We start from the raw sequence: 26,927 nt of genomic DNA, 5'->3' as shown, positions 1-26,927 counted from the left end.
GATCTGAGACAAACAGAATACCCTAGCAATCAAGAAGCTACTTTTTCAACAAATCCGTCCCATCATACACATAGGCGGCACCAAGGAGGTGTTTCAGCACCTCCTAGAGGTGGCATAGCCCCCCCCCCCACAGCACCCCATGCACATTTCCACAATTCCATGGAGGCATGGTGTGAGTTTAAACAGAGAAAGCAAGATGGCTTGAAAATTGCTAGATATAGGACATTCAAAAACTGGAGTACACGGTACACAGTATTCTCAACTGTTATCTATGGATGTACAGTACTGTGCAAAAGTTTTAGGCAGGTGTGAAAAAATGCTGTAAAATAAGAATGCTTTCAAAAATAGAAATGTTAATAGTGTATTTTTTTTATCAATTAACAAAATGCATGAACAGAAGAAGTGAATGAACAGGAAAATTTTAATCAAATCAATGTTTGGTGTGACCCCCCTTTGCCTTCAAAACAGCATCAATTCTTCCAGGTATACTTGCACACAGTTTTTGAAGGAACTCGGTAGGTAGGTTGTTCCAAACATCTTGGAGAACTAGCCACAGTTCTTCTGTGGATTCAGGCAGCCTCAAATTCTTCTGTCTCTTCATGTAATCCCAGACAAACTCGATGATGTTGAGATAAGGGCTCTGTGGGGGCCATACCATCACCTCCAGGACTCCTTGTTCTTCTTTACATTGAAGATAGTTCTTAATGACATTGGCTGTATGTTTGGGGATGTTGTCCTGCTGTAGAATAAATTTGGGGCCAATCAGATGCCTCCCTGATGGTACTGCATGATGGATCTGCCTGTACTTCTCAGCATTGAGGAGACCATTAATTCTGACCAAATTCCCAACTCCATTTGCAGAAATGCAGCCCCAAACTTGCAAGGAATCTCCACCATGCTTCACTGTTGCCTGCAGACACTCATTCTTGTATCGCTCTCCAGCCCTTTGGCGAACAAACTGCCTTCTGCTACAGCCAACATTTTGACTCATCAGTCCAGAGAACCTGCTGACATTTTTCTGCCCCCCCAGTTGTTTTCGTGCATAGCTGAGTCGATTGGCCTTGTTTCCACATCGGAGGTATGGCTTTTTGGCCGCAATTCTTCCATGAAGACCACTTCTGACCAGACTTCTCCACACAGTAGATGGGCGTACCTGGGTCCCACTGGTTTCTGCCAATTCTGAGCTGATGGCACTGCTGAACATCTTCCGATTGCGAAGGGAAGTAAGCATGGTGTGTCTTTCATTTTCCAAGTTTCCTTGGCTGACCACTGAGTCTACGGTCCTCAACGTTGCCCGTTTCTTTGTGCTTCATCAACAGAGCTTGTACAGCATATCTGGAAACCCCTGTCTGCCTTGAGAGACCTTGCTGATGCAGTATAACTACCTTGTGTCTTGTTACTGTGCTCAGTCTTGCCATGGTGTATGCTGTATTAAACTGTCTTCAGCAACCTCACCTTGGAAGCAGAGTTTGGCTGTTCCTCACCCAGTTTTAACCCTCCTACACAGCTGTTTCTGTTTCAGTTTATGATTGTGTTTCAACCTACATATTAAATTGATGATCATTAGCTCCTGTTTGGCATAATTGGTTAATCACACACCTGACTATATGCCTACTTTGTGCAAGTGTACCTAGAAGAATTAATGCTGGTTTGAAGGAAAAGGGTGGTCACACCAAATATTGATTTGATTTAGCTTTTTCTTCTGTTCACTCACTTTGCATTTTGTTAATTGATAAAAAATAAACTATTAACAATTCTATTTTTGAAAGCATTCTTACTTTACAGCTTTTTTTCACACCTGCCAAACACTTTTGCACAGTACTGTATATCAGTACAGCAACGTGAATCCATAACAAGTGGACAACTGTTGTTTGTTGATCAAAAAAGTATTATATTATATAAAACACAAATTTTAAACGCCACAGTCCAAAAGGCCACTCGGTGAATGAGAGGGCAAATGGGCAGAGGCTCAAGCCTTCCTTGAAGTCTATCTCTGCATTGTCTGGTTTCACGTTACCATTGCAGGCTCCACTTTTTTATCACATAATGTATGGCTGCACAATATATCAAATTGCGTTTTTTTAAGCACAATAAGAATAACCACCACCATGGGGGCATATGGGCTTTTCTTTTGTCTTTTTTCTTTAATCCTACCTGATGAGGTGGTAAACAACCGTTCGTGACCATGTGAAATCCTTCCAGGAAAAAATATCACTGATATGTAATGGATGTTGTTGCTACATGACCTTGCTACAGATTGGCTATGTGATCATATTCTTAGTTTTTTTCAATGACATGGAGGCTGCAAGGAAAAATTTCACATGGCCTCTTATGTTTGCTTGTTTAGTTCCGCATCAGGTATGATTAAATAAAAAAAGACAAAATATCACCTCCATGCCCAATAGTGGAATTCTTATCAGGCTTAAAGAAACTGTGATGAGATATATTGTGCAGCCCTAAAGTTATATCAAACATAGCTCACCTGTATTGACCAAGGCAGAGCTGTTATACAGGGTTCCTAGGTGTGGCCCAGACAAGGACAGGAAGGTGTATAACTTGTTCAGGTAGCACTTGAACCTGGGCCTTGTCAGCACAGACCGGATTATTAAATTCCCCAGGGAATGACCCACGAAGCTGTTGGAAGAATTTCACAATCATCCATCAAATACCAAATAAACAGATTGGTGTGAGATAATTGCAAGAGAACTGGACTGTGTCAATCAAATGTGCACAATTGTGAATTTGAAGTTATGACTGACTCTAGAAAATGATACATAACCAAAAAAATAATTCAGCATTATTTAAAGGAAGCTAACAGTGCCACAGTATTTGTCCCATGCCCAATATTTGGCCCCCTAAAAATGTATGATTGAATGGTTGTGGGGAAAAACAAAGTATAATGGGACTGTTTGCATTATAAGTATCTTAACAAAACATTTAAACGTATGACATCACCAGCCAAAGCAGTAATGCTACAGAAAGTAGCAAGTTAGTTAATATAGCGTTTGATAATTTTAGCTAACTTTCCTATAGTAAATGTCTTGTGTTAATGTAACTCATTGGTGAGCTACCTAGCCATCTAGTTAGCTTCACAGATATATCATTACAATTATATAGCGCTTTTCTTGCTTTCTTGATTTTTCCCTTTTTCTCCCAATTTGGTTGCCAATTGTACCCTATCTATATAGGGTCCCAATTTGGTTGCCAATTATCTATACCTATGAATGCCTATCCTCACTAGCTGCCGCCACTGCTTACTTCTAATAATATTCAATCTTGTAATGATTAACATTAGTCAAAGCATGTAATGTACTTCACTGGCATTGCATCAGTCTAAGATGCTGTTAGAATTCCCCCAGCAGTTACCATGGTAAGGATGCTTGTTCAACTGAAAGCTGGGGGTTCCACCAATGTTAAATCAGTGGTGGCCATTTTTTTAATCTTTGAAATATATACATTGTATCATTTAACTTAGAAATGCTGTAAGTAAAGAACTGATACCTGCCTTATTTTTGAGATGGTGAGATTATAGATCTGGATGTACTGCACAATTTCATCCAAGAGCCGGTCTGTCATCGACTCAAAATCAGCGAAGGTATCATTCTGCGGAGGGGGTTAAGAGAAACCGCTTAACTGTGTGAAAAATCAACAAATACTTGGAGACTTGAATCAGAAAGGCTGAAATTGGAATTTTATAACTCAATACCATGCCACATAAAACCCTCCTTCCCCAGTTGACCCTATGGCCATTGGACTCCCAGCCACAGTCATTGGTGTGCACTAGTGCCTCAAATTAGATCATGCCTGTCTCTCAGAACTCGGATCAAACTTTTTTGCGTCCCTTGTTCTTATTAATCCCACTGGCTATCTTTCCAACAGAAAACACCTAAAGTACTGTAAATACTGTATTATAATGGACATCTTCATTTAGGTTTTCTGAAGTTAGGAGCGTTTGTTGAATCCAACGTGGCACACTCGCACAAGCCCTTTGTACAATAAGAATACAAAAAATGTTCTTGCATGCGGCCCAATGATCACAGGCACACTGCTCATGCAAACAAAGCATCTATGCGGAAAAGTGTAAAGTCTTGGATTGGCCAAGTCAGTCACCGAATGTAAATCCACTCAAGCATACATTTCACTTGCTGAAGGGGAGACTGAAGCAGAAACTCCGAAATAAAAATCCACTGAAACCCGCTGCAGTGAAGGCCTGGAAAGGCATTTCCAAAGAAGATAACTTTTGGTGATGCCAGCAGATCATAGACTGGATGCAGTCCTTACATTGAGGGGCTATAGAACCAAATATTAGACCTTATTGCTTTGATTTAGTTTTAACTTCTTCTTATTTTATTTAATGATAAAATGTATCAAATATCCACATTAACCCTGTGAAAAATGAATTGCCCCCTTTATCTTAAAAACTGGTTGCAGCATGTTTAGCAGCAATTGAACACTTCCTATAATTGGATATTAGTCTTTCACATCACTGTGGAGGTATTTTAGACTACTTTTATTTGCAGAACTGGTAGGTTTCTTTTGGCCTGATTAAGGCTTATCATTGTTGATTTTAACTGATTCCCCATGAAAAATGCCCCGCGTTTCTCCACATTTGGAATGTTTTTAGAATTAAAATGTATTGTGAATTTGCTTGTCTGGACCCTTGCCATCAAAATAATTCAAATTTTAGCCTGATTCGTGTCGTCTGACTTAAGGGATTAAACTGGATTTCTTAGTCTTTTGCATTTTGCTCATCTCACAATTGCAACAAAAAAAAAACCTAAATGATTCTGAAGTTATTTGAGATAATGTTCCTTGATCAGAAGAGTAAAAAGTGGAACAGTTTGAACGATATAGCACTGTAAGAACATCATACCAAAAGTCAAACATGGTGGTGTTAGTGTGATGGTGTGTGGATGCTTTGCTGCCCTAGGACCTGGACAACTTAATTTTTGAAGGAACCATGAATTCTGCCCTGTGAATCTGTGAATGAGCTGAAGATGAAGCTTGTGATCTAGCCAAGTCTTGACTTGAATCGAATAACATAAGGTAAAGGCGAGAATAGGCCATTCAGCCAAGCAATGCTCTCTGCTTTTCCTACCCCTAAGTATACCTACTGCCTAGTTTGCCAAAAAGCTAAATTCAAGCCTGGTCTTGAAAATCATGAGCAGGATTATACCCGCAGTGTTGGATGCCATAATTTCCCTAACTACATCCAATTCCCATACATCATTGCACAACAGGCCGAGGTCAAGAGGGAATTTTACGCCATCGCCCAGTTTCCCAACATAATCGGAGCACTAGGCTGTACCCATGTAGCTATCAAAGCACCATCAATCAACAAATGAAATTTTGTCAACAGAAATGGATTCCACTCAGTCAGTGTACAGATAATCTGCGATGCGCATTTGGCCCTGCTAAATGTCATTGCCCAGTGGCCGGAAGGAAAGCATGACTCGTATGTATGTTTTTTTTTGTGTGTGTTAGTATAAAAGAACACATTTGAGATTTCCAAATATTCATTTTCCAAATTATTTAATTTTTGTATTTAATACATTTTTGTATTAAAAAAGTAACATATTACTGTAAGCAAGTGACTACTTTTTACATAAAAACTTCATCAAGGCTGTCTGGATCAGAAGCAAGTAGCCAACCAGTCTACTATGGCAAGTTCTCCAACATGCTTGGAACAACCTCCCTGCTGACTGTCTTATAGAACTGCAGGACAGCATTGGCTATCTCAGAGAAGTGATGCAGTTTTAACACTGAAGGGTGGTCACAAGCAATATTGATTTGATTCTGTTTTTACCTATTCTGCCAAATTACTAAAATGTAATGTAAAATGTATAGTACGTTTATTTAGTACCTTTCATTGAATTATTTTTGAAAGAATCTTATCTGTACAGAATGTTATACTGGTGCCAAAGACTTTTGTACAGTACTGTATCTCTTATCTGCTGGTCCATGGCTCATGACTCCTCTGACCAACCCAACAACCCAACAGGAGCGTAATTATAACCGGGCACGCACATGCACAAGAGCCACTGTAGAGTGCGCAATTGGCCTGCTGAAAGTTTGATGGCTATGCTTGTATGGCCTTTAAAGGGATGTTTTTTTTGCCAAATATTGTCAATTGTGGGTGTTTCTGTATTCAAATATATTCAAAAGAAACAGAATTAACGGAATCTGTCACATGCTCCCATACAGCAGTTTTTCTTTTCTTGGTTATCCCTACACTGTGTGAACCAAACAATACATTTTGTTTAGATTCTACTTCAGTGACATCAATCTCGCTTCCTGTAAAGTTTCTCTTTTTGGCTCTTTGCGCCATTATTCCAGGAAGATAGCAGGCATGTTTTCATGCAGCCTTCAAAGGGAGGTTTTTTTTGTCATATATGGTTAATTGTGGGTGTTTCCGTATGCAAATACTTAGAATCGTGCACAAGCAGAGAGGGTAAGAATAATTGGTATTTATCAACACAGAGTACTTGCAGGTGTGCGTACGACCTGTGTGCGTATGTTTGATAAATATTGATTTTTCTGTGCGTAGAAGCATTCAAAATTTTGTTCATAAGAGATAAATTAGGACTCTATGCAATGTTGATAAATGAGAGGCCAGGTTTGCTTTCGATCACGTACAGATTAATTGTAACAGTATGCAACTGTATGCTGTGGGAACATTATTGCGTGCAGTAGATCTGTGACAAACAGAATACCCCAAAAATCAAGACGCTACCTTTTGAACAATTCCGTCTCATCAGACATTTCCAATACGTCCCTTCTTGGCAGAAAAGTGCATGGTCTCCACCTCAAAACAGCCGTTTGCTGGCAACTCTCTTAAATAACTTAGAAGCCAAGACTATTTTTGACACACAAGAAATTTTATACAATTCACTTATTCTTACTCATACAATTAAGATCAAAATTGCATAATTCTCAGAATTCTCATGCACTTGAGACGTGTTTTACTATGAGCGCCTTTATACAGACCAGCCCTGGTCTATTGAGAAAGAGTTGCTTGGGTTTTGGGAAGATATTTTATGGGTACACCTAAAGGAGCCCTTGTGAGGGAACTTTTTTGTTGTTTTGTTGTCTTTTGTTTTTAGTTCGGTACCTGTGTGATACATTTAGGTTAGCTTATTTGGCTTATTTTTTGGTTTGAGAAAGTTTTGTTTTTCCTTACATAAAAATATGTGTAGGGACTACAACTTCCACATTCCCACAGGAAAATTCTGCGACGTCCACCACGAATGACGTCTAACTTGGTTCAGCCAATCCCGTAATGGCGGGAGCAATAAACGGTCCCGTATAAGAGCAAGACACGTTTTTGGGATCTCTCTTCTGCTCTTTTCTGCTTCTTCTGCCTCTTCTGCTTCTTCTCTTCGACGCACCCTTTTTGGCCATTCGCTTCAGCTCATCTGCTCCGAGACTCGGACAGAGGCTGAATGCTGCACAGCGCACTACCAGGCCTACGGACACACCCAGTTACCTCGCGGTAACTTCGTGGCCTATAGCGAGTGGAAACTGGTGTACGCGGAACGCTACATCAGTTTACCCCTGCAAAGCTCAGCAAAGAACAACAGCATCAAACTTTTCCACCCGGAAAAGGGACCAACGAACATCCTTCCAGCAACCGAGCGGACCAGACGACAACGCGCGGCTAAGACGCCCCAGCCTGCGCATCTCTCCAGGACACACATTCACAGCACCATCGCGGCTCCTACAAGGACAGCACGTCTTTTGGATCCAATGCGTATGGACTCAGTAAGAGAACAAACATTCAGGCATAGCCAGTGTTTAGTTTAGTCTTAACTGTCTTTGTGAATCTGTGTTTCCATATTTGCCGTCTTATCATTGGAATGTATTTTGTTAGCTATATATGTACGTGAATTGATTCGCCGTCTTTTGCGCATATATAGAGTAAACTATGCAAGTAGTCTTCTCACAGCTAACAATAACTAACACACCCAGAACTCTAGCTTACCCAAGCTAGCTACTCCCACTTTTACCTTTCCTTTGTTCAAACGACACGCGCGCTTGCGCGCGCCACACACACACACACATACCCAACTAAATTTCATTACTAACTTCCCGTTAGTTTATCTGTTCTGTGTTTTACGTTTGTTTAATAAATATATTTTATTAAACCCCGGTGTCCGTTTTGGAATCACATAGACATGAGAGCCAAGTTAAAGCAGTCTTTCGAAGAACTTCCAACCTTCAGGTTATCGGTATGTTTAATCATTAATATTGGTTATTTTAATTATTAATTAAAATACAAAATTTGTGGTTAGATATTTCTGATAATAGTAATTTTATGAGACTGATTACTTTTTGCAGTTATACTGCTACACAATGTTTAAGTGGCGCCCCGGTTTCGTAGAGAGTAAAATCCCTGCGTTATTTGGCGGCCCGTGCGAGGACCCTACATTATTTGGAGTCCCGTGCGAGGACCCCTACATATGTTATTTCATCAACATCAGCAATTACTACCAAATTATATACCATCACAAAGACTTTCCTGTCACAAATACACATCACATCATTTTTAAGAACACATTGCTGAGGGTGTTTTTATTTAACTACATTCATATATATTAAATATATTATATAATATACTTTAAATAATGCATGTACTAACCTGATTTCTCTCGGACATTAGAAAGTCGATACGAGCTCCTGGTAACCCCAGCTCCAGGTAGGTTTTCACTAACCGTAGGTCAGCGCTGTTTCCTGTGTTTATGGATGGAAGAGAGACATTTGGTAATCGGAATACATAAATACATAATCACATGGCAGGAGGCTAATGCAAGATTTTCAATGTCATCTTGTGCACAGGTATATATACAGGTACACTTGATTAGGAACACAATAGTAATACAGGGTAGGGCCTCCCTTTGCAAAGTTTTTTGTGCCATGGATTCCACAAGATGTTGATTCTGTTCCATGTTGACATGATTGCATTATGCAATTTCTGCAGATTTGTCAGCTGCACATTCATGCTGCGAATCTCCCGTTCTACCACCTCCCAAAGGTGGATTCAGATCTGGTGACTGGGAAAGCCACTGAAGAACATTGAACTCATTGTCATGTTCATGAAACCAGTTTGAGATTCCCCTCACCATACTAATGGGACTAAATTACACTACTATCGAACACATTTATTGGCTAAATGGCTTTACGTCATCAAGGGTCCAAGGTATCAAATTTTTCTGATTTCTGTTTGCTGAAAACACAAAGGACACTAAGAATATGCTCTACTGGATTGTAAATGCTTTAGAAACATGCCTCCAAAAACCAGTATCATTAGGAAAGGCACTCCAAGCCATTTGTCATTGAGGAAGATGGATGTTTAAGGAAATGAAAGCAAAAGTACAAATTGGAGAGTCTAAAATGCTCTTGCCTTTGCCTACAGAACCAGAGTTTTATCAATACAGCATTTATCCCCAGATCAACTGCCGTCATTCTGGCTTTGCATTTTCCATCATGTGTCATAGATACTGTTGGACATAGATAGCTTACTGAATTGGGTATTGACTGCGCATAAGTTTTTAAGTGTTTTGACAAGAGTGATATTCAAGAGAGTGCTCACATTTGCCACCTGGTGGTGGTTGAAACACAAAACCAAATGAAACACAAAACCACCGTAAGACTGCTCAGTGATGTTGGAAGTAACCAGTAGATAATGGTAGGTGTAATCATTATTGCATGTTTAAAACAAAGGGTAATTATGTCTTCATATTTGTTCATGTTGATAACATTTACATATCACATGTATTATGCGGAGAGAAATTGTTGCAAAACTGCGCTTTAATCAAATACAGTCAAATAGTTTATATATGCAGTTTATCCAAAATTTGTGCCAGAGTCCTACTGTAGCTATCATTTTAACGACTGTGGCATAATTCAAATTAAAACATTGCTCAAATTGCGTTATGCCCTTCTTCTCATTACACATGGGTGTAAAATGGAGAAAAAAGCTGCATAACTTCTGTTCAAACATACAAGAAAACTATATACTTTTATTTCAATACATTTACTCTTATGTTTCAATGATTTATATTTAGTAATAAAAAAAATTCTGAAAACCACAGGTGCCAAAATTATTGGCACCCCTAACAAACAAACCCCCAATTGCTACGCGCTGGTTGGTGCCTTGCATGGCAGCCAATCGCGTTGTTGTGTGAGTGTGTGTATGAATTTGTAAATGAGAAGCATCAGTTGTACAGCAATTTGGATGAAGGCACTATAAAAATTCCAACCATTTACCACATTTACCATTTCACAATAACATTTGTGCCAAAGAACTGTCAATTCAGAAGACACAGATGGTAAAGTCGGTTAATGGGTACAGAAAAATACATAAATGGTTAAACATGCATTAAGGGCAATAATAAAAAGGCATAAACAGATGAAATGTTTGCAACCTTGCCAGGAAAGGGAAAGGGACCCCACGGATAGTAAGGAAGATGGTGAGGGAGGCGATAAGTAACCCAAGGTTTAAGAATTGCAGAGATTGGTTGTGTCTTAAAGAAAAGTAAAAAAATAAAAATAAATAACCCTAAACATTGAATGGCACTTCTATAACAGCAAACCCTTTGGAATGTTGGCATGAACACTGCCCAGTTTGCCAAACCTCATTGAAATCAACATGTTTGGCAGCAAAATGGAACGCATACAATGAGAAGCCTCCTGTCTTACCTATGGTCAAATATGGTGATGGGTCATTCATGTTTTGGAGACATTTTGCTGCCAGTGGTCTAGGGGCACCATTTAAGATCAATGGCAGAAATGAATTCAATAAAGTAGCGGGGATATCTTGGAAGAAAATCTGGTTGTCTCTGCTAGGAATCACAGTCTTGGTCATAGGTAGATTGTCCAGCAGGACAATGACTCCAAGCAGACATCAAAATCCAGACAGAAATGGTTACATAAAAACAACGACCATGTTCTGCAATGGCCATCTTAGTCCATCCATCTATCCATCCATCATCACCCTCTTATCCGGAGTCGGGTCGCGGTGGCAGTAGGCAAAGCCGGGTATTCCAGGCGTCCCTCTCCCCAGCAATGCATTCTAGCTCCTCCTGGGGGATCCCGAGGCATTCCCAGGCCAGGAGAGATATATAATCTCTCCAGCGGGCTCTGGGTCTCCCTCGAGGTCTCCGCCCACTTGGACGAGCCCGGAAAACCTCCAAAGGGAGGCGCCCGGGAGGCATCCTGATCAGATGCCCGAACCACCTCAATTGGCTCCTTTCAACGCGAAGGAGCAGCGGCTCTACTCTGAGCTCCCTCCAGATGTCCGAGCTCCTCACCCTATCTCTAAGGCTGAGCCCGGCCACCCTACGGAGAAAGCCCATTTTGGCCGCTTGTAAACGCGATCTCGTTCTTTCGGTCACTACCCAAAGCTCGTGACCATAGGTGAGGGTTGGGACGTAGATCGACCAGTAAATCGAGAGCTTCGCCTTCAGGCTCAGCTCCCTCTTCACCATGACGGTCCGGTGCAACGCCCGCATTACTGCTGACGATGCACAGATCCGCCTGTCGATCTCACGCTCCCTTCTACCCTCACTCGTGAACAAGACCCCGAGATACTTGAACTCCTTCACTTGGGGCAAAGACTCATTCCCAAACCGGAGGGAGCAATCCACCGTTTTCCGGCAGAGAACCATGGCCTAGGACTTGGAGGTGCTGACTCTCAGCCCGGCCGCTTCACACTCAGCTGCAAACCGCTCCAGTGCGTGCTGAAGGTCACGGTCCGATGAAGCCAGCAGAACCACATCATCCGCAAAAAGCAGAGATGCGATTCTGAGGTCACCAAACCGGACACTCTCCTCACCTCGGCTGCTCCTTGAGATCCTGTCCATGAATACCACAAACAGGACCGTTGACAAGGGGTAACCTTGGCGGAGTCCAACACCCACAGGAAACGTGCTTGACTTTGTGCCGAGAATGCGGACACAGCTCTCACTTTGGTTATACAGGGACCGGATGGCTCGTAACAACGGCCCCGGTAGCCCATACTCCCGCAGTACACCCCACAGGGTTCCCCGGGGGACACGGTCGAAAAGCTTCTCCAAGTCCACAAAGCACATGTGGACTGGATGGGCAAACTCCCATGACCCCGCCAGCAACCCTGCCAAGGTAAAGAGCTGGTCCACTGTTCCACGACCAGGACGGAAGCCACATTGCTCCTCCTGAATCCGAGGTTCGACCGTCAGTCGGAGCCTCCTTTCCAGCACCCTAGAGTAAGCTTTCCCAGGGAGGCTGAGGAGTATGATACCCCGATAATTGGAGCACACCCTCCGGTCCCCCTTCTTGAAAATGGGGACCACCACCCCGGTCTGCCACTCTGCAGGTACTGTCCCCGACCTCCACGCGACACTGAAGAGGCATGTCAGCCAAGACAGCCCAACAATGTCCAGAGCCTTCAGCATCTCAGGGCGAATCTCATCTACACCTGGCGACTTGCCACTGAGGAGCTTTTTGACTACCTCAGCAACTTCCGCCAGGGATATAGGTGCAGATTCCCCTGAGTCTTCTGGCTCTGCCTCTTCCACAGAGGACGTGTTGTTCGGGTTCAGGAGCTCCTCGAAGTTCTCTTTACACCGCCCGACAATATCCCCAGTCCAGGTCAGCAGTTCTCCTCCCCTGCTGAAAACAGCCTGAGACAAACCCTGCTTTCCCTTTCTGAGTCGTTGGATGGTTTGCCAGAACTTCCTCAAGGCCAACCGAAAGTCCTTCTCCATAGCCTCCCCGAACTCCTCCCATACCCGGGTTTTTGCTTCGGCGACTGCCGAAGCCGCAGCCCTTCTGGCCACCCGGTACCTGTCTGCTGCTTCAGGGGACCCCCGAGCCAGTCAAGCCCAAAAGGCCTCCTTCTTCAGCTTGATGGCCTCCCTCACCGCTGGTGTCCACCAGCGGGTTCTTGGGTTGCCGCCCCGACAGGCACTGATGACCTTCTGGCCACAGCTCCTGCTTGCCGCCTCTGCAATGGAGGCTTTGAACATAGCCCACTCGGACTCCATGTCCCCAGCTTCCCCCGGGATGCGTGAGAAGTTCCTCCGGAGGTGGGAGTTGAAGACCTCGCGAACAGGGGCCTCCGCCAGACGGTCCCAGTTCACCCTCACTACACGTTTGGGTTTACCGGGTCTGTCCGGCAGCCTCCCTGGCCACTTGATCCAACTCACCACCAGGTGGTGTTCAGTTGACAGCTTTGCTCCTCTCTTCACCCGAGACATGTCCAAGACATACGGCCGCAGGTCTGATGATACGACCACAAAGTCGATCATCGATCTTTAGCCTAAGGTGCTCTGGTACCAAGTACACTTATGAGCTACCCTATGCTTGGACATGGTGTTTGTTATTGACAATCCATGACCAGCACAGAAGTCCAATAACAAAATACCTTGGGTTCAGATCAGGCAGGCCATTCCTCCCAATCACCCCCCTCCAGGTTTCTCCGTCATTGCCCACATGAGCGTTGAAGTCGCCCAGCAGAACTAAGAGGTCTCCGGGTGGCACCCTTTCCAGGATGCCGCCCAGTGACTCCAAGAAGGCTGGAGCTTTCCCCCCAGCGACACGTAGTCGCAGAGAGGCGACCCTCTCATTCCCCGGGTGGAACTCCAAGAAAAGAACAGAGTCCAGCCCCTCTCCAGGAGTTTGGTTCTGTGCGTGGAGGTGAGCCCAACTATATCTAGTTGGTACCGCTCCGCCTCCCGCACTAGCTCCGGTTCCTTCCCCACCAGAGAGGTGACGTTCCACGTCCCCAGAACCAGTCTGCGACGCTGAGGATCAGCACGCCCGGATCCCCGCCTTTGCCTACTGCCTGTTGTGCAAAGCACCCGACTCCAATGCCGAGCCCTGCAGGTGGTGAGCCCACAGGGCGGCAACCCCACGTGACCAGTTTGGGCTGTGCCTGGCCGGGCCCCATGGGATAAGGCCCGGCCACCAGACGCTCGCCGACGAGCTCCCCGCCTGGGTCTGGCTCCAGCAGGGGGCCCCGGTTTCCCTTTTCCGGGCGAGGTAACTGGGTCATTGTGTGGCCGTATCATGGAGTCTTTGAATCGCTCTTAGTCTAGCCCCTCCCCCGGGACCAATTTGCCTTGGGCTAACAGTGCCCCCGACAACCTAGCTCCCAGGATCACCGGGACACAGAAACCCCTCAACCATATTTAAATATTAAATCCCATGGTCTGAACTGAAGAGTCCCAAGGATATGAATGATAGTGAAAAAATCAGCATGGAGGATTGGTCAAAAATCCCTCCAAATATGTTCTCATAGGAAAATACTTGCGGCTGTCATCTTTGCCAGGGGTGTTTGCACAAAGTACACTGCTCAAAAAAATGAAGGGAACACTTAAGGGACACATCAGATCTTTTTGAACAATTTATTCAAGTTGAAAATCTTTACTGATGTACATTGTGTAATTTGTTGAGAACAAAATGATGTAACAACGGTCAAAGGAAACCAAAATCATCAACCCATTGATGGCTGGATTCAAAATCACACCGAAAATCTAAGTGAAAAATTTAAATCGCAGGCTGATCCAACTTGTGTGAATTTTATCACGGTAACTCATAATGTGACTCAGTAGTGTGTATAGCCCCCGTGTGCCTGTACACACTCCCAACAACGTCTGGGCATTCTCCTGTTGAGTTGGTGGATGGTGTCCTAAGGGATCTCCTCCCAGACCTGGAACAGGGCATCAGTGAGCTCCTGGACAGTCGGTACTTGGCGGCATCAGATGCACCAATACATAATGTCCCATAGGTGCTCAATTGGATTTAGGTCAGGGGAACATGAGGGCCAGTCAATGGCATCAATGCCTTCCTCATCCAGGAACTGCCTACACACTCTGGCCACATGAGGCTGGGCATTGTCCTGCACCAGGAAGAACCCAGGGCCCACTGCACCAGCATAAGGTCTGACAAACAGTCTGGGGATTTCATCCCGGTACCTAACATCAGTCAGGGTACCGTTGGCTATGACATGGAGGTCTGTGCGACCATCTAAGGATATGCCTTCCCAGACCATCACTGACCCACCGCCAAACTGTGTGTGGGCTGTCCAGCCTTCCACGATTCAAGCATACTCAACCATTGGAGGGCAGAATTACCCAGTTGAAATGTCCAACTTCTGTGTTCCAGGTGCACAATGGCAAACATAAACAAAAAACATGGCAGACCATGAAAAACTGGTGGTATTTATGTGGCAAGTGTATAACCACATGAACTGTTTGTATTCTGCACTGACCCAACGGCAGAAATTACACCACTCGTTAACTGTGCTCCGGTCTAGCTACATTGGTAGGTAAGTCATTAAATGGCAGCTAACTAATAACACTGGCAGCATCACATCAATTCACACGCAGAACAGGCTTTACTATATGACAGTATGTTTGCAGGAACAAATACTTGCCTTTTAGTTTAGTTGTTCACTATTTACGATGTTTTTGTGCCTCCATGGATGCTGTCATTGTTGTGTGAAGTCAGGGTAGATGGATTTGCCCTGAGTTCACAAGTAGGAATTTAGACTTTGAGTGAGGTTCTATTGCACTTTCCAACTAGGAATTCAGAAAAACGAGTTAATAAGAGTGTAAATTGTGAGGCACTAAGTTAATTAATGTTACGTACAAAGACAGAATGAGGCATCATTAGCATTGTCTGTTGCAGCTAGCTAACGTTAGCTGCTAACTTTACAACATTTTACTTAGCTATGTAACGTTAGTTATGCAATGTATTTAACTACGTAAGGTTAAAACAGGGGGACCCTTGTGAACCACAGCTGTGGACTGTGCAAGAACTAAATAGCAAGATGAACTTACCTCCTATATTGACTCTAAATTAGTCTGATGGGGAATCTATGAAATTGTTTGAGGTTATATAGCCTAACATTTGTCAAAGAAAAACAATGTGGTAAAAATATCTTAAATAGGTTTTTGTCCAACCACTAGGTGGCTGTGTATGCACTATTACTATTCACTATTTTATTTTTAGTTTACAGCACTTTTTGTGAAGATTTATTAAGGGCGCCAATAATTCTAGAGCCCACTGTATGTAGGTTATACTATTAGACGTAGGAATCTTTATAGATGTGCTAGATATAGGCCTAAGACTATCCCCTTCAGTGTCACTGGAGTAACGTTATGGATAATAATCACCACAGAATCTAGGGGTAAAAAGTTTAGGCACTTTTATTTTAAAATTGTAATGACAAAACACCAGTATTAACCATATGATTACAGTGGTGTAAGCCTGTGCATCACAATTCCACTAGTTAAATGAAACACTGTGTCAAGCATGAGGTTGGACATTGGTTGGTTATCTCCCTTGGCGATACAAACTTTCAAGCATTCATTGCAGGGGGCAGTAATAATTTCGTTCATCACTGACTTTGTAGGTAAGGAACCGCCATATTTCACTTCGAGCACCCTGCTTTTCAATAAGGTCAGTGTGATCTACTGCGGCCATCATATCTAACAAACTTCTCCTCCTCCATGAGGATACAGAGCTACACTTGCTACACATCTTTCTCTCATTCACAGGTCACGAGGTGTCCACAGAGACACACACTCACAGGTCATTAGGCACATCCACTACATCAATTTTCCCTTCCATGCTTAAAGGTTTGCTTGGTGGGATTGGGCTTGGGGTGGTTCAAGGGTTTGTTCTATCTGTGCCCTTATTTACCCTTAAAAATGTAAAAGGTAAGGTACACTGTATTTTTTTAATACACTGTGTTCACTGTATGCTTCACATGTAGCTCACAATAAAGATAGCAATGTCAAATGCGTTTTCATACTTTGATAATGAATTTAATTTTGCAATATGCACCATACGATTTAAGTGGTATGGTTGAATTTTACTGGTATAATGCAAAACCGTACACAGCACATCTGTACAATCTTGGCATTGCGTCAGGAAGACACCGCTGAGCAAGTAGCTATTATAAAATGTATCCCCCCAAAATTGTTTGCTCACCGTCTAGGCCATGGACACAAACAATGAGATGAATGCCCTCCTCTGATCTCTCCTCCATCTCCAAGCTGAAGTAGGGGATGCTGGAGGCTAGGTCAGGTACCTCACTGTACAGAAAACCTGGTAACTTCAGTTGCTTCAAGTCCTCTTTGGCCTGGACAAAGCTGACCAAGAAAAATAAACAAGAAAACCCAGAATCTTTTATTTCCTGTTATAGAGAATGTTACAAAAAGAGAAAATAATTTTATCACTGCATCTCTTTTAGGAACTATAATGAAAGATTTTTGCATTATGGAAGAATACTAGCACTATGCAGCATTAAGGGCCTTGCTCAAGGGCCGAACGGCTGTGCGGATCTTACTGTGGCTACACTGGGGATCGAATCAGCGACCTTGCAGGTTCCAGACATGTACACTACGCTACAGGCTGCCCTGTCCTTGTCCTTTTGTCAAATCAAAACCCATGCAGTTGTATTAACTTTGTAAATTGTAAGTAGTACATTGCTTGAGCCTAAAATTGAGCCATCAAATAAATTAAGTAAAATTTTTGTAGTGGTTTATTTTGTGTTCGGAATCACACTCCAACATTCTGGTAAGAATTTCGGATTGAGAGATCATATTCAACAAAAATCTTAATGGCAAATGAAAGTTAACATAAAAAGAAAAACAAAAAATGTCTGATTCAAGTTGCAAAAATGTTGATTCAACAGGTTTGAAGCTAGAAGTGAAATATTCCAACTACAACTGCTCTTCATGCGTGTTTTGCCATTTATAGATTTGATGTTTTTAACTTGTTGAAGAACCTGTGCACTTGTAAATCAGATGGATTAAAAGCGTCTGCTAAATTACTAAAATGTAAAATCTAAATATCTGGTGTAAAATTTAACAGCTTTGAATACATTATATAAATGACAAAACTTTTGTGATATAACATTGCCAACTTGATGAGAAGTCAAATAACTATAACTAACTAGAACAACTGCAATTCATTTATGACAAATTCAAACCAATATGATGGAAAGAATAATGTTTCAGATGGAAAATGTTATAATTTACTGCTCTGAGGCAACCAAGAAAAAAGGAAAGACATTTCAACAGAATCAAACAAAAAATGAAGATCATACCAAAATAAAGCTTTCCTTAGGGTTTATGCAATCAATAATAATCAAACAAAAAGCAATTATCGATAATGCTCACTTTTGTTTTATTTAAAGTTTGTTGGCCGTCTATGTACGTATGTCATTGTCCATAATGTGTGGAAAATCAATCCAAAAGGAAATGCTAATTTTATAATGTAAGAAAAAACAACAAGTCCCAAATCCAAAACCCAATAATTTTTTCTTCATCCACCAAAATCAAATGCATTGCACAAAAAGGAGTGCTTAAAAGATAGATGCACGGCTTCACCCTGCGGTAAAAGATAATATTTTCCTTCGCCGAACATTCCTTAGATGTGCAACTTCAAAAACAAATATATACATCATCCAAAAAAAACATTCTGATTTTAATAAGATTCCTTTGGTTAATACTTTTCATTTGGCTGTCTAGATTCCCCTTTTGTTTCTCTAGCTTGCCACAACTTGACATTTCAAAAGACCAATCACCTGATTTCCCATACTCCCCTTATTCTTGAGAGACCAACCCTTAAAGGGCTAGTAGATTATATGAATTAGCATGTAAGGTGCTATATTTGACCCACTACCATACCATACAAATAAGTGGAATAAAATGTGCAAATACACTTGACAGGCAGTACATATTTTCTTAACCCACATTTAAATGACATTTCTTTCTTTCAATTATTTACATTTATGTGGCTATCACACATTGAGCATCTCTTTTTGAATTGATGTTACTAGGAGAGTAAAAAATGAAATTGAAGTGTGACGTTGAAGGTGCAATTTCGACACCGCCAGACAATAAATAATGAGAGGTTGATAGTCAAAGTGCGAATGTGTCTATTCAGTAACTAACTGAATGACAGAGGAAGGGAAATCAAAATTACAAATTTTAATAAATGATTTTTATTATTAATGATAAAACGTTTATTTTAGTGTCATTATAATTTGTAACATGCACTTCCATTACATCTGTTGTAAAGGCAAGGCCATGGAGGTGACATCGTCATAATCAATATAAGTTAATTTAGGCTAAATAAGCTGATGCTTAGCAAAAAAGCTAGCAATGAGTCTTAAAAGAGTTAATTTTTTTTATTTTTATTTTTTTATCTTTCAATGTTTTCTTATTATTTATTATATGGACCTCAGTCTCTTATATTTGTTCTTATTTTAAAATGTTATTTTTTGCAACCTATTTTAAATTTATTTTGTATTTATTCATAGTCTGCAGTGGTTTCATATTTCATTTGGCAGTTTGCTTCTGCGGCAAGAATGCCGCTGGCTGGGAAATACCTAGGTTTTTTAAGGGAAATACCTTTTGCACTTTTTTGGCTGGGAAAATATAACTTGTCATGCCTCTTGATGTATAATCATTATGATGGCAATTTAAATAGCACCTTTAAAAAAATTCCTAGTTGACTTCTATTGGGTTTCTTTTGCCCGATAACAGGCTGAGCAGTCATTTCTAGCAAGATTACCCATAATCCGTTGTCTGCTTTTTCCACAACCACCACCACGTGGCAATTGTGAGCACTCTACTCCAGAGCAGTCGTGAACCCATGCCCCTTGGTGCCGGTGATTTCAAGGCCCCCGAGCAGACAGGGGCCCTCAGAGATTTGACCATTTATTTTGGTTGCATATATAATTCTGTCAGAGCTACTGAAATTATTCTTAATTTAAATATGTTATTGGTTAAGTTAAAAGGTCCTTCTAGAATATTGAAAGCAATGCATCTTGTATTCTGTCAGCTCCTGAAGTAATCACACAGTGGTTTTGCCCTGACATGGTCTGTAACATCAAAATCTCTGTTGACTCATTAAATCAAACCAAAATTATTATTTTTTTCTGATACAGGTAGCTAGGACACCAGGAAATGTATTGTAAAATATTAACTAGCTAGCTATTTTTTTACTTGCTGTTGCTAACGTTTGCTAACTTGTTCATATAGATCACAAATATGCATTTCATATTGTGTTAGATAATCATAATCTGCTTGGATGTCATATTGATAGCAGCAAAATTGGTTGCACACTAGGCTATAGCCCTGGTTGCAAATAGAAATGCTTCTGAAACATTTGACTGCCAGATGTAAACAGAGTAAAACTGCAAGAAGCCATTGTACTCACCGTGTGCTTTTATTCTTTTAACTTGCTGTTGCTGATATTAGATACCCAATTCGTTTTTATATCCCAAATATTGTCTTCATAGAGCTGACTGGGTGTCATGTCACCTAGCTAGCTTTGTCTGCATGTCATCTGGCCATCGGCTGGAGTTCACGGAAAACCAAAGTTTATATCTAATGTTTCTCCGTTTCAGTTAAAAAGATAAATCGATATCAAAATGATAAGTAGCCTATTTTTCATCGTGCCATGTTTATAATTTTGTTGACAGCATGCAAGAAAACACATTCGATTTCTTTCTCTGTAAAGCAGGCGAGCTACCCCAAACATTTGGTGACGACTGTTATCTTGCAATAATTCAGAGGAATTAACTTGGTTAATTTTTATATTAATGTTGGGAAAGTGATTTCTTTTAAGACTTTTTTGTTAGACTACTTATTAATACCCATATTGCTGGTTGCTATGCCCATCAAAATAAATAAATGTGCTCATATGATCGCAAGAGTAAGAGTTGGAATTATGGAGCTTTAAAGGAATGAGAGTAGGGTTTTAAGAATCTTTGTAGGTTTTAATGTTGTGGTTGTGAGGCAAGGGGCCAGTGCATTCATCTACCAGGGGGCCCAAAATGCTTTCAAAGGGTTGACCCATTCCCAGTTTTGTTCTCTGATTGATTGAGCAGAGGGCTGCCTCAAGCACAGATCTCACTTCTTGTCGATTCTAACCTATAGTTGATTCTTCTATTGATCAGATCTGCGCACTGTTGTGTCACATTTATTTTATTATTTCATCAAGGTTAGCGCAAGGCAAGTTCTTTAAATAAACATAGGTGTAGATTAGGATGGTGCAGTGGGTAGCACTGTCGCCTCACAGCAAGGAGGTCCTGGGTTCGAATCCCGGTTGGCCTCTGTGTGGAATGTGCATGTTCTCCCCGTGTTCATGTGGGTTTCCTCCCACAGTCCAAAGACATGCAGGTTAGGCTGATTGTCTACATTTCCTGTGGGTATGAGTACGTGAGTGAATGGTGCGTGTGCCCTGCGATGGACTGTCCAGGGTGTATTCCTGCCTTTCGCCCAATGCATGCTGGGATAGGCTCCAGCCCCCCTGCAACCCTGTTCAGGATAAGTGGTTTAAGATAATGGATGGATGGATGGATGGAAGTGTATATTTGTTGTAATCTGCAAAAATGCAACACAAATGATATAAAATAGGTAAACATTAATATCAGCTAAAGTTTGCTACTAAACTACTTTAAATAATTTCATGAAGATTTTACTGGCAGCAGTATGACTGTAAAAGGCTGGCTTTTGAAAAAAACATTAACAATTAGGCAATCTTTGTTTCAGCCATCGCCAGCAGTGCGATGAAGATGGCTACATTAGGCTACAGTATCATAGTACATAGACAGTACATACCGTAACTATTACAGTAATACCTATGTATGTCGTTATCAAACCACAGCACTGGAAACACTTTGTAGTCCTAAAACATGCAGCCCATTTTCAATTTGCCTCCTCTGTCATCCAGTTTTCTACTGAATAGCGGGCCAGACACATTCCAACATAGCATGGCCATGAACACCTCTTGACTAGTATCCGGTGGTGGGAGTGTTAGAGTTGCTTTCTCATCCTAAATAAACATGACTGGTTAATCAGCATATGACTTCACTCTCATAGTGTAGTTGATGGCTACTCATTTTCTTATGATCTAAATCAGGAAAATGAAGAGCTTGTTAAAATCATTTGGTTGCAAACCATAAAAAACGATTAATGAAAAATGGAAACTTGTTTTATTATTATAATTGTTATTTTTACAGTGCACATGCATAGCCATAACAGAAAAGTAGGCTAAAGAAATATGCCACTGTAGGGGATGAATGCTATTAGTTATGTAGGTGGGTCATTTTATGTCTGGAGAGGTTGTAGGGGGGAAGTGTTAGGGGACAGTTCAGGTTGGGGCCAAGTTGTAAACAGAAGCTTGTGGGTGAAGAGCTAGTTTTGTAAGGAGGCATTGTCAACCACGGGCTGGCTATGAGTCATCTTTTATGGGGAATAAAACCAGGGCAGTTGGCTAGCAAAGCAAGTGCTGTGTCGAGGACCGGGCCCTAGGCCCCCTGATGAGAGATTGACAGGGATAGGTTAGGAAGGAATGCATTGTTAACCCCTCGCACACGCCATTGAGGTGGTAGCAAGAACGCCCGTAAGATGAAAAATATGTGGTTCAGAGATAATGAGCAGCCCTACTTGTCAGCGGAGGAGTCAGAAGTCGGGGGACTTAGATTTAGGGTTCTAAGGAGCAAGGTTAAAGTTCTGACTGAGGCCATGCATAGAATGAGTTCCAGCATAACCTTGGAGGAGATTCAACATGCTGAGCGAGCAGTCGGGGAATACCCCAACCCTACAGGGGAGGGGCACAATGCCTGGCTAAAGCAAAAAGATAAGGAAAACGGAAGGGATGTCAATACCAAAAGAATATTAAGAGGCTTTAAGGGCCTTCCTGATTATAGCACAAATAATTTATCGGATAGATTCAAAGGACTAACAGTGGAGGAGTTAAATGATGAATTACACTCAGCTATTAGCTGGATTTCTTTTGTAGATCCCTTAAGGCGCCACAAAAAGGGGCACCTGAAGAGTGTATTGAGATGGTGGCAGGCACTAACTTCTGGCTTGCATGAGGTCAAGGTGTGGAGGAAGTCAAGGAGAGACTATGAAATTGAAACAGACACCAGTGATGAATAGGTTCCTTCAAAAAAATTTTCCACTCGTATATAGAGATGGTGGAAATTCCCTACCGGAGGGGCACATGAGATAAAGTATTGGGGAAATTTCTTTTGAGGTATGAGAAAATGACAGTGAGACAAACAATAGTGATGAATATGGTCATTAAAAACGTTGCATAAGAGATAAATGTCTTCCCACTCGGTATACTGGGGACATTTCTTATCAAAAAAAGGGACATTATTATACAAGTTAAGGATATATAAGGAGTGAGCTTTAAGACGTTAAAAAGCAGAGAAAAAAGAAGAAGAAAGAAGGAGAAAAGAAAAAACCCTCTTAGAATTTCGCTGTTGAAGATATCTATGGGCTGTTGAAGAGAGAGCAACGCAGGACAGCTGTAGTCAAGCTGGAGTGGCGCGCTCCCTCTGCGCGCCACTCCAGGATCTGGATATGGAGAACAGAGTGATGTACGCGGTGCGGACTTAGCCCAAGAGTTGTGGCAACAGGACTGATGTCGAAAGAGCAACGCAGAACAACTATAATCAAGCTTGAGTGGTAATTATAATCTATATTACTTGTAGAAGTAGGAAAAGTAATACATAGAAGTAATACATTATAAGTTTTCTTTTATTTTTATGTCTTTTATTTTTCATTAAGGTACTATATAAGGTAGAAAAATGTAGAGAAGTTTTTAGAGTTTAGATAAACATAATATTCTAGGAATAGTTTCTTTTAAACGTCCAGAAGGGGGAGCTATAGGATAAGGCTAAGGCCAAAGAGGATGGGTATTTGAGGGGTGTACCTTGAATTTTAACATCATGGTGGAAAGGTAAATCAGAAAGAGCTAAAGGGGTATATGTAACTTGCATGTGATCAGCAAACTGAAAGATGATATATATCCTGTAAGCTGTATAACTCTATTCTTTTGATTGATTATAATAAAGTATATCTTACTATAATCATATGTGATAAAGATTCTTTTAGAGGAATACATTGAATACAGGACATCATATACCAGATTTGCATCACACCCTTCACTTCGAGACTGGGCTGGAAGTTCAGTAGAACTTACCAGGGCTCCAGAATGTTCGGAGTACTTGAGTTCGTCCCCGAGACACCTCATGGTGAGGTACTGCTCGTGGGAACGTGAGGTCTGAGCTCGGCAAGGGGTCCGTGGCTCACGACAATTTTGGCGCCCAACGTGGGGCCCGAGTAGTTGAGAACTGCTCACAGCCTAGTGAGGCACTGCCCGAGTAGATTCCTACTCGTGGGGCTCGAGTCGATTACTGGCACTGATGAGAAAGGTGCTAGGCACCCAAGTAGTGAAACCGTAATACTTGAACTCGAAAGGAATCGAGATAATTTAGAATAAGTTACAATATTAGAAGACTGTATAGGACAGTAAATTCGAATAAAGTAATAGTATAAATATAAATTCATAACTAGGTGGGAAAATGGCTGTCAGTGATATGCCAGACCCACATATAGAAGTATATTTCCTAATAAAGAATAGCCCATAGTAGGGACTAAACAAGTCATGCCTCCGACAGAGGGAGAGGCATTGGTTCGGAAAATACATGAAGAGAATGGACATTTCTCTTTTAATGTAATTAAGAACCTGAATAGGTTACATATACCCAAGCTGAAAGAGGTAGTGAAGGGAGTAGTTAAGAATTGCTCACAATGCCAGATGATTAATACACCACACGGCCTGTGGAGTGCTGGATTAACTATAAGGTCGGGAGTACCCTGGGGAAGTATTTGCATGGACGTGGCTGGTCCTGTAGTACGATCCACAGGGGGGCACCGATACTTACTGATAATAGTTGATTCGTGCACTGGGCACACCCTTATCCATCCTCTGCGGCAAGGTACGGGGAGACAGATTCTAGCCAGGCTAGAAAGCACAGTAATAGCAATAGGAAAACCCAAAGAAATCAGATCAGACAATGGAGCTCATTTCAAGAATATCTTTATCAATAAATGGTGTATCAAAAACAATATAGAAAGAATATTCTCCCCACCCTATCATCCTCAAGTAAATGGGATAGTAGAGAAAGTGTTAGATAAAAATACGGTAAAATTGAAAAAGGGAGGAATAACCTCAGTGGCACAATGTAGGAAGATATTAAAGGGCCAGGCTGTTGCATCCTGTGTTCATGTAATGAGTTAAGGCCAGGATATCAGGGACCTGGTGGGGCAAGAGTACCCCCAAAAATAGAGGGGTTACCAGGGGACGCCCTATGGGGAATGACAACCCAGACAGGGCATTCTCCAGTAGTGATGATGCACAGATTAGTGGTCTGTGGACAATGCAGAATTAGCATTGCGACAAATACCATTTTCCTCATGGCCAGAGAGATAGAGGGGCCTGAGAAGGGGGGGGCAGCCTAGGAAAAGATGTTACTGCCTTGAAACAGCAGAAGGGGAACTTGTAATGAGTGCAGAGAACTCACTTTCGAGGGATCAGCTGTAGCAGCAGGCCTCACTCATGCATTAATCCCCTATGATAAAAACGAGACCTCCAAAGGTCAGGAAAAGACAACATACGCCCAGCCCATAATGGGTAGACAATGAGACGACCAACTAAGAAATGTTATTGAACAGACATATAACTACGGGCCCACCTGGCTGCTGATGGTTAACCAAAGGGGGGAAACAGATATACTCTGTTTCAGCTCGGCACTCAGTGGAACCCCTGTCTACAGACGAAGAGGGAGGAGAAGCAGACGCTACGGGAAAAGCAGCTGAACCTGTAGTTCCAGACACCGAGCCAGAGTACAAGGACGTCAGCGATTTTGCTACTCCAATACCACTGAGAGATAACCCGAACAATGGAGGACCGAGTGATGCTTCTCAGCAACGACGCACAAGGAGGCCGAGAATGTCGTGTTTCAGCGGGTTTTTCCGATCAGGAAATGCTAACAGAGTACATGAAAATCCGAAACCAAAAGAAAAATCAACAAATCCTACGCAGTGAGTCTTTGAAGAAGGAACAAGATCGGGAAAGGATAGCAATACTAGGGTTAATATTTTTTGTAGCAGTAATAGGATTAGGAAGTTATGTAATGAAATATAGAGTCCCTTACCAATACACATGCATTACTAAGGAAATAAATGTGATCTGGTGTGAATACAACCTGACATCACCAGGAAGTGAAAACAGTACTGAAAATTGCGGTCAGAAAATGAAAAACGAAACATGCTGTCACTATTTAACTCGCGGAGGTTGGAAATCCAGTATGATAGAATGTGATGTCAGCTGTATCACCACAGACGGGAAACAGAAATGTTCAAGAGGCAGCAAACTCGATATTGTCCAAACTCATTGGGGCGTAAAGTAAAGCGAGAGGTCCCAACAAAAAATACTCAAAGGGCAAGGAGATGTGAGCTTAAATACCCCTTGATTATAAGGAAAGGGTTACCGAGTCAAACTGGACTTCGATGGTCGCAATTAGAACAACGAGGAATAATATGGGGACCCACAACACCACTACTCACTAGTCTATATATAGGGGACCCGCAACAATATCCCAAAATAGATAAGTCAATAATGATGCAAAAGGAACTAGGGTGGACAAATATATATATGTATATCAGAATAGAACTTTACTGTGTACATTAGCCTATTGGAGTCAAGGTAAATTTCGAAATTGCATTTGGGCAGCCGATACAATCCAAGCAAGGCCATCATTATTGATTAAGACAGTAATACCTTCTCGAGAATTAGTAGAGGAGATACTTCAGAAAGAAAAGGAGATGATAGAAGAAATGAGGCAGTATGCAATATCGGTAAATACGGAAGAAGAAAAAGATATAAGGGAAAAATCAATCTCTAAAAACGACGTTAAAAAGGGTGTAATGACAATGGCATGCACATGGGAAGACGATGAATACGTAACCTTCAGATATAGGCCCGTAGAAGAACAACTTAGAAATTGGATAAGTTGGTACTGGAATAAAGTTATGAAAGGAAAAAATCCTAAAACAAATTACAAG

General features: G+C 41.7%; 1 protein-coding gene across 5 annotated transcripts in view; it reads right to left on the bottom strand.

Moving 5' to 3' along the window:
- LOC133116733 (protein FAM135A-like) overlaps window positions 1–26,927 on the bottom strand; it is a 120,606-nt gene that overhangs the window by 5,104 nt on the left and 88,575 nt on the right. For 4 of the 5 annotated variants that reach the window (XR_009705900.1, XM_061226637.1, XM_061226646.1 and 1 more), the window contains 4 exons: window positions 16,978–17,138; window positions 8,639–8,730; window positions 3,506–3,603; window positions 2,483–2,634 (listed from right to left, as the gene is read on the bottom strand). Coding sequence is in view for 3 of the 5 variants with exons in the window: in XM_061226637.1 (XP_061082621.1) it covers window positions 2,483–2,634; window positions 3,506–3,603; window positions 8,639–8,730; window positions 16,978–17,138 (503 nt within the window). In the remaining 2 variants the exon portion in view is untranslated. Of the gene's footprint in view, window positions 1–2,482; window positions 2,635–3,505; window positions 3,604–8,638; window positions 8,731–15,415; window positions 15,506–16,977; window positions 17,139–26,927 lie in introns of those variants that run through there. The other variant, XR_009705901.1, reaches the window with a different exon arrangement.

This window comes from Conger conger, chromosome 2 (genome assembly GCF_963514075.1).
Source record: "Conger conger chromosome 2, fConCon1.1, whole genome shotgun sequence".
In the NCBI taxonomy this organism is placed as follows: domain Eukaryota; kingdom Metazoa; phylum Chordata; class Actinopteri; order Anguilliformes; family Congridae; genus Conger; species Conger conger.
This window is presented reverse-complemented; position numbering and strand designations above follow the sequence as displayed.